The 9049-nt window shown below is 33.5% G+C and overlaps 1 protein-coding gene across 2 annotated transcripts; it reads left to right on the top strand.

Annotated features, from left to right (window-relative positions):
- Nucleotides 1-1921: 1921 nt before the first annotated feature.
- On the top strand, nucleotides 1922-4645 carry LOC133205186 (uncharacterized). Of its 2 annotated transcripts, none has more exons than XR_009723597.1 (3): nucleotides 1922-2030; nucleotides 2157-2233; nucleotides 3693-4645. XR_009723597.1 is itself a non-coding variant. In XM_061340947.1 (3 exons), exons 1-3 carry the CDS (start codon nucleotides 2556-2558, stop codon nucleotides 4019-4021), a joined length of 1260 nt encoding a protein of 419 aa, XP_061196931.1. In that variant the 5' UTR covers nucleotide 2555; the 3' UTR covers nucleotides 4022-4645. The 2 variants fall into 2 exon arrangements, 1 of the variants encoding a protein (XP_061196931.1); XM_061340947.1 differs by lacking the exons at nucleotides 1922-2030; nucleotides 2157-2233 and adding exons at nucleotides 2555-3302; nucleotides 3404-3587.
- Nucleotides 4646-9049: the final 4404 nt, after the last annotated feature.

Genomic DNA, 9049 nt, shown 5'->3' with positions numbered 1-9049 from the left:
GATTTTGAGGTCAAAAGGTCAAAGGTTAAGGTAGTAAATTCATATATTCTGTCTGTGTGTAACACTTTCGTTTCCGGACGATATCTCAAAAAGCTTTAAGCTTTTGCAATAAAAGTTTATACCATAACTCCCTATGGCCTCTCTCGCCCCTCTCAAAGTCCCGTCCCGTTGTTTTTTTTATTGTATGAAAAGTTGCGTGGCACTATTTTAAGCACAGGAGCATGTGGAGAGTTATTACATATAATACAGGTTGTCGGCGGACTTTATATTCTAATTACGTCTATTATAGAACTGTTTAGTAAAAGCTAAATTAGACACCATGTGTTGTGTAAAATTTTGACAATATCGAACGTGAATATAAACATGTATAAGTGTCCTGATGTTTGCATATAATTTGATTAAAAAACAATCGCCTCGTTGATCTAGAGATATGATATTCGCTTAGCGGTGGGTCCGAATCTCGGACGATGCCGTTTTATTAAAAATGTTTTTTATTTACTAAATGATAGTATTCAACATACGAAAAGAAGTTATGACGACGTCTGGCGTGTACAAACTCTCTCATAAAATTATTACATGTATTACAGTGTGATAAATGTTTTATATATAAAAGAATCTTCTATACACATGTTAAAGAATAAACAATCAAATCATATATTGGCATTTTTTATTTGCTTCAGTATATATGTATACATTTAATAATTCTGCAAATCCCCCCATCTGCGCATGCTCTTCTTTTTCCTTAAGCGGGGGGACACGTATTCTCTGAATAAGTTTGTTATTTTCAATTTTGACGAAAGAAAAAATATTAATGAACGATGTTGTAATATAAACAATGCAGTTCATAGATAATAATTAAATTCGTTGATTGTTTCTCTTGTCATTTCGCATCATATTGTGGGAGGGGAATATGTGTATAATTTGCCTCAATTAATCAAAATGTTAATCAAAACATTTTTACATCATTTTTTTCCCGCTTTTGATTTCATTGAGATACATTCAAAACAATTCCATGTCATATCAGCAGATCTTAGTACTAGCCCTCTGTTTTTAGTATTATAATAGTCAAGATACATGTAATATGTTTTTGTATTTAGCATGAAATTTAAATTGCATGTTAAAGTTTTGTTTTTACGGAGAAGTTTAAAGAAATATTGACCGAAAATAAACATTCCCCACACATTTATATTTTTTTACGAAACATATTTATACAGTAAAATTTAGATGACCTTCAACTCGACATTTAGGTATGTCGATGACATATTATCAATAAACAATAATCATTAACAATTGTTATTTCCATTCATATGTCGACAAATAACAATAATTACAAAAGCACACACACACACACACCCTCACACACACCCTCACACACACACACACACACAACTTTTTTGAATTTTGAATCACCAATTCGTTATACAATTGATATGATCGTACATATTAATAAAAAATAAATTAATGGATATTTAAAACAATTAGAATTTCAATATAATAATGTACAAACAATGTACTATAAGACAAACCAACTTGTAAACCCCTCCCCCCCCCCCCCACACACACACACACAACTGAAAAAAAAAATAAGTACGCTAAAAAAACTTAAACAATATATTTTTATCACTGTCTTCAAGTTGGACGTGTATATTAAACCTTGATATTTTTGTACATACAATGTATATTTAAGGAAGCTCTAAACACTGCACATTAACGTTATCCGATCCTCAGCAAGGCGCGATAACTCTTACAAATTCCGGGAATAGTTTATTCGTATCATGGATTTTGGCTTTTACAATTTTTTTGGAACTCTTATGCGAAATGAGGAGAAAATGTAATAGGTAAACAAAAATATGGAGGGAAACTTATCAAAGGCAAGAGACAAGGGGAGCCAGTCAATGCGCCCCCTAACAAAACCATTCCATGCATTACCCAGAAAATTTTGAAGAAAAGAGAGAAAGTTTCTCCTCATTAGAATCACTGGCAAGGAAAGCATGTGATGCTGCATTAGAAAAGGAAGTGAATGAATCAGGGTAAGAATTCTGTAATAATGATAAAAAATGACAATTTTTGCCCTTTTTTTCTCATTTTTGACGTTGAATTTGTAAATGAAAAACCTTGGTAGCATTATCAATACAAGGACACTTATTTATTCTTAGTGAGAATGGCTTGGTGTTATCATATGATGCTGGTTGGCAAAAACGAGGAAGTGGTAGAAACTATAATAGTAAATCAGGTAAACATTATATATATATATATATATATATATATATATATATATATATATATATATATATATATATATATATATATATATTATAAATATCATGTGAAGCTTGGTATGTAGGTACATGTATCATAGTAAAATTATGAGTATTGATAAAAAGCTGTTCTTGTGGGAGATTCATTCTGCTTTACCATAATAGTATACTCCCAGAATAGTTATTATAAAAAAATATCTTTCCACACTACTTTTTATTCAATGTCTTTATTGATTTTTATCAGGTCATAGTTCATTGATTGGATGCCAGACTGGCTCTATTGTCAGCTATGATGTGATGTCGACTTCCTGCAGAATATGCGAACACAGTGAACGCAAAGGCTGTGAACCAAAAGAACACACCTGTAGGAAGAATTGGAGTGGAAGTGCCAAAGCCATGGAGCCAGCAATGGCAGTCAAGATGATAAAAAACATAAAAAGTAAAGGACACACTCTTAAGACACTAGTTATGGATGATGACACTAGCACAATTTGCAAAGTTCGTGAAGAAGTTGATCCAGACATTGAAAAATGCAGTGATAAAAATCATACTTTCAAAAACTTCACCAACCACCTGTTTACTCTTCAAAAAGAAAAGTACAAGAGGATCCTCAGCACAAAGACAATTACTCACATCAAAAAGTGTTTTGCCTATGCTGTGTCATCAAACAGGGGAAATCCATCAGCGCTGAAAGCAAATCTTATTGCCATACCACATCATCTCTTTGGAAATCACTCCACCTGTGATTCAAAGTGGTGTCGGTACCTTCAAAATAAAGAATCATACATCCCAAGGAATCTTCCTTATGGACGATATCTGTCAGATACCAATTTGCATGAAGATCTACTCCATCTGGTTTCATCATTTGCAGGGCAAGTTGATAAGCTTTCATCTCTAGAAAGCACCCAGGGCAATGAAAACTTCAACTATATGGTGTCAAGGAAAAATCCTAAGAATAACTTCTATTCTGGATCTGAGAGCACCTCTGGAAGAGTTGCAGCTGCTGTATGTGAGAAAAATTTGGGGCCACAATATGTTACAAAGGTTAGCTTGTACTAAAGACATTAGTTAGTTTTAGTAAAAATTGTGAAACGTGTAATTTTAGGCGTGAAATTAGAAAATGATGATTCTATATGTCTTTTCAGGTAAATGAAGAATTGAGTTTGTCCCCGGGATCATTTACGCTAAAGGATGCAGAAAGAAAAATGAAGAAAAGAAAGATGAATGCAGAAAAAACAATTCCACCACCCCCACCACAACACATTCAAGTTCCATTGCCGCCAGATGATTACTACAGAGTGTACTTTGACCTTGAGACAACTGGCCTTGGTATGCATATAAATTTGGAAATTTTATAAAGGAGGTGATTTCTTTTTCAAATTATTTTTACAAACTTTTTGAGATAGCAAACATACATTGATCTTTATGTTTCAGGACTATCATGTGAAATTATACAGTTGGCAGCAGCATGTGGAAATGAATGTTTCAGCTGTTATGTTATGCCAAAATCACCTGTTCAAGAACAAGCTACTCGGGTAACAGGGATGACATTTGATGGCACCACTCTGTACAAACGTGGCCTACCACTTGATGCAGTGTCTCTGGATGAATGTTTGTCATCATTTCACCTTTGGCTCACAGGAATACCTAAACCGGTTTTATTTGCACACAACTGTAGACAGTTTGACAGCATAATTTTATGTCGTGCCATTTCAAATTGTAATTTTCATGTACTGTCTGAATGTATAATATGGATTTTGTGATACTTTACCAATGCTAAAAGAGCACAGTTCTACTGCAACTACCAGTTACTCTTTAGAGACATTAATGAAGAATGTACTAGGATGTTCATATGATACACATGATGCAGTAGAAGATTGTAAATATTTGCAAAAGCTTACTGAGCATAGTAGTGTTGATGCATTTTATCTGAATTACACATTTTCTGCTTCCTATATCATGGATACTATAAAACAGATGGAAAGTACAAAATCAAATTTAGACTCCTTGATGCCTTTGATTAGAGGTAAAGTTGTATCATATAGTATGGGGAAGAAGATTGCTTCCTCGGGCCTTTCTTTACACCATTTATGTTTAGCATATGAAAGAAAGGGATTTGATGGAGTCTTTAGCATATTTACAGAATGTTTTCATGGTAAAGTAAGGGTGACAAAACATAAAAAAATCATAACTGCTGTTGCAAACTTCTTGAAAGAGAGGTAACTCTGTCAAATTATTTACTGCATTGTATTTCAACCTATTGTATAATGAGTATTTCACTGGATACAACACATGTTTTAGTGATTATTTCATATTTCTGGTTCTATTGAACATTTCTGTGCTCCAGAGAATGGATGGAAGATATTTTGTGCAATACAGTATACAGAAAACCAACATTGTCTTTATTTTTCTTATATAACACTACAAAGATGATGATGAAATATTTTGGATACAAGCCTGGATACCATAGCAAATATTGATGAATTATGATTCAATGAGAAATAAACAAATCATTGACGTATCTATTTGAAGAAAATTTACTCGTAAGATTTTTTGGACATGAGGAGCGGATAACCTTAAAGAGTTCTACTTGTAGGGTAGTTTTATGCAGTTAGAGTGATCTGCCCTTAAAAGTAAGATAGAAAAAATAGTTATTTACAGTTTATTACACAATTTGTAATAGATTAAAATATTCTCAGCATTATTTTAGATCAAGTATAATAAATTGAATTCATTGTTTCCATTAATTTTCACAATGTATGTAAACAACCATGATTTCTGTTCATGAATTGTCCATTGTCTTTGAACATTTTTCCTGCGGAAATAAGGCAGGTACCCTATGTTGAAAATGAATAAATAGTTTCAATATGCATACCCTTATATGACATATTTTTTTCCAAGTCCAAAAAGCACTTTTTGGTAGTGTTTAGAGCTTCCTTAACTTCATATTTTACACATGCTCTGAAGAGCGGAGGAAATTCTGGTCGATAAAATCGATTAACTTCCGAACTTTAAAAGTAAATTTGCCGTGATTTTTGTCAGTTGATCGAATTTACGAATTTAAAAAAAGAAACTTTAGAATAATAAAATACTTTTAGGGGGTGGCTTTAAATTTTTCAACAATACATTTATATTCAATGACATGATTACGGTATCATAATGATGTTTGACTCACAGTGCCAACATAATTCTAGAGACGTGGTTCTGAAGTATAAAGACATATATTTATAATAAATTTTTAAATAATATTTAAAAATGCAACTAGCAGTTATATGGTTACATGGAAGTGTGAAAACAAATTATTTGTCTTTGTTCCTTCATGCGTAAAGTCCAGCGAGGGTCTAGGAGATAATTGATTATACAAGGTGAAGCAAGACAAAGTGCCCTAATTAAGAGATAATTAAGATATTGTGCTCTGCCTTAAAAATTGAAAAACGGTAGATTTATTTGATTAAAGTTTCAGTTAGAGAGAATTTATGTTCTGATTATCACAGATCTTACTGTGTCGCAAAATTGTTTACTGTGTCGCACGCATAAAATTTGAATCGTTACTGTGTCGGGGAAAATTTTACTGTGTCGGGGTCGACACAGTAAAACAGCTCACGGAGAGCCCTGGGGTGTATATCTCTTATTTGAATACTCAAGAGCATGCTGTACTTAAGAACAATTTCTAAAACTAGGTACGTTATTAACAAACAAGTTGATGAAACAAAAATGACAACAGTCTCGTTTAAAGCCATCATTTCGTAAGTTCTAGTCATCATTTCGTAAATTCTATGGTCGATACAAGACCTTGTCAGCAAATTCAAACTATCATTAAGTCATATACTGACTGATGTTTTTCATACCAATTTTTAGGCCATTATGTACACACTGAATTGTCAACGGATTTTTCCGTTATTTCCCGATTATGACAAAGAGCACACGGCGGGTGTGACCGGTCAGCAGGGGATGCTCACTCCCAAGGTGGCACCTGTTCCCACCTCTGATACTTTTGGAGGTCCGTACGTGTTTGCTCTGCTCCCGATTTGTATTGTTTTAATGAACTTTGAACATGATTACTGTTCGTTATCTCCATATTTCATGTTACAGTACATTGTTTTATGTAATTTTGAAGAACATATGTAGTCACGTATAATTTTATTGTTTACAAGTTTAAATTGCTGTTTTCATGTCAAAGGGCAGATGAAGGCAAAAAGAGGGGGAGGGAGTACAACTTATTTTTTAAAATACATATTCATACTAATTGTTATGCCATTATTTACACACTAAATTGTCTATGGATTTTTCCATTTGCCCGATCATGACAAAGAGCATACTGCGGATGTGACCACAGGCACTTGGGGGATACCCCTCCTTTTCTATTTTTTTCCTTTTTAAATCAGGGATCGACACACCTTTTTCCTATTTTTGTATTCTCATATGCACTATTTGTTATCGATAATGTTAAATCCTTTTGTTTCAATAAGCTGTTTTAAATGTATCATTTTCGACTGATACATAAAAAGAGACCTCTTTTTGTTTCAGTCGAAAATGATATATTTAAAACAGCTTATTGGAACAAAAGGATTACATTATCGGTAACATATAGTGCAAATTAGAATACAAAAGTAGGAAAAAATGGAAAAGGGGGGGGGAGTTATCCCCCAAGTGCCTGTGGTCACACCCGCAGTGTGCTCTTTGTCATGATCGAGCAAATGGAAAAATCCATAGAAAATTTAGTGTGTAAATAATTGCATAACAAATACAAGCTAAGGTTGGGTTCTTTAATTACTGGATATACGACTGTGCATTATCTTCACCCTGTACTTTATAAAATGGTTGGAAAAATAGGAGGTACTTTTCACGGTTGTCTAAGTATTGCAATGCCAGCATCAGCAGTGTCACCAGAAAGAATGCTCCCTACGTGTACCTAGTTAAATTGTCAGCATACAAGTTCATTGATGTTATTATATTTAAAATTGTGGTCATACGTTGTTTCCTAGTCGCTTTATATAACTACATGTAAATCCACATGAACTTTCTTATCTTCTTTTATTCAATTTGAACTTTTACAAATTCACGTATGTTTCTTTAAAATACATGAGGTTACAGTTCCATAAAAGTAAATACCCATATTTTTTTTTACCTTGGGGGTCAAATGGGGGTCTATAAACGACGTTTTTCATTTTACAAAAACCTGGTTCCCAGAGCTTCTTGTACAGGGTGTCCCAAAATATATGATACCATTCGAAATACCTGCCACAAACACATCCTTTGGCCAATTTCTTTGATATACGTCTCGAAAAATATTTGAATAAGTACAATTTTATAGCAACAAAATATTCCAAAAAATCTCACACTTATGAAATTGCAACGTAACAAATTTACATGAAACTTTTGCAAAAAAACTGCAATTTCAATCAAAATGGGATTATGAAAAGAGCTAGCTACATGTACCCTCATTTTGAAACTGTAATAATCAATCCTAATCTTAAGTTACTGCTGCTAAACCCAATCCAGAATCCTTAACATATATAAAAGGTTTACAACTGCTGAAAATCCAGAAGTTACTACCGAGAAAGACACTGTTGTCCCAAGTTAAGGAATTTTGTGCAATGACGAGACATTATCATTACACGGATAGAACATTATTTAGAGGGCATCATTTAAGAACCATAGCATATTTGAAAGTGAACTCATTGTTTTCTTTTTAATGACTGTCAAATTAAGTGAATAAAATTGGACAGTATATCCAATGTTTATAATGCATTTGTTGTAATTTAATATTCATTACATTAGGTTTTACAGAATCTTGAAATGGTATCATATATTCTGGGACACCCTGTATATACAGCGTAGTAGCCATTTCATCTTTTGCAGAATAATTGAAGGTGTCCTGCAGATGTGCAATAAAGTTTCCGGTTTTTTATTTTCACTCGGGGGACCAAATGGTTGTCGAAAAATAACGTCTATTGCGAAGATTTTTTCCTCTTTTTTTTACTTTACAGAATTTATATTTTTCTAAAAGACCTTTTAAAATCATTTTATTCTTTAATTTCAGACCGGTAATGAATTTATTATTTGAAATCTAACGTAAGAGGTCGATGATCACATGACAACCTGTGCATTTTATGTTCAGTTTGATACATTTATACAAATTTTATGTAGATTATAAAATAACTTTTCTGGCGTCTTCGCTACCCAGTTACAAGGGAGCTAGCGTACATTTAGAGGCAAACACTGTCTTATGATAGCATCTAGTGTAATTTATTATGGTTTTTTGTTCCCCGCTTTCACTGAAAGTGGGGGATATTAATTTGGGTCTGTCTGTCCGTCCGTCTGTATTTCTGTTCTGTCTGTAACACTTGTTTCCGCGCAATATCTCGAGAACTCATTGAGCTTTCGCAATGAAATTTTGCATAGCAACTTCCATGGCCTAAAGAAGGACCCTATTGATTTTGAGGTCAAAGGTCAAGGTCATGAATTCTGTCTGTTTAAACACTTTCGTTTCCGTGCGATATCTCGAGAATCCTTTGAGCTTTTGCAATGAAATTTTACATTACAACTCCCTGTGGCCTAAGGAAAACCCTTTTGATTTTGAGATCTAAAGGTCAAAGTTCAAGGTCGTTAATTCATACATTCCGTCTGTTTGTAACACTTTCGTTTCCGGGCGATATCTCAAGAAGCTTTTGAGCTTTTGCAATGAAATTTTACACCATAACTCCCTTTAACCTCTCTCGCTCCTCTCAAAGTGTCCCGCCCCGTTTTTTTTATTTATTTGTTGTATTAAAAGTCGGTTGGCACTATTT

This window comes from Saccostrea echinata, unplaced genomic scaffold (genome assembly GCF_033153115.1).
Source record: "Saccostrea echinata isolate AGI-Se365-2 ecotype Australia unplaced genomic scaffold, CSIRO_AGI_Sech_v1 ptg000002l, whole genome shotgun sequence".
NCBI lineage: Eukaryota > Metazoa > Mollusca > Bivalvia > Ostreida > Ostreidae > Saccostrea > Saccostrea echinata.
Note: the sequence above shows the minus strand (reverse complement) of the source record. Positions and strands in the feature narration are given on the sequence as shown.

Excerpts from the sequence above, each read along its gene's own strand:
- LOC133205186 (XM_061340947.1), top strand. The coding sequence starts at position 2,556 with ATGTCGACTTCCTGCAGAATATGCGAACACAGTGAACGCAAAGGCTGT. Across the intron at positions 3,303-3,403 it reads GGCCACAATATGTTACAAAG|GTAAATGAAGAATTGAGTTT; the intron begins GTTAGCTTGTAC and ends ATGTCTTTTCAG. Across the intron at positions 3,588-3,692 it reads CCTTGAGACAACTGGCCTTG|GACTATCATGTGAAATTATA; the intron begins GTATGCATATAA and ends TTTATGTTTCAG.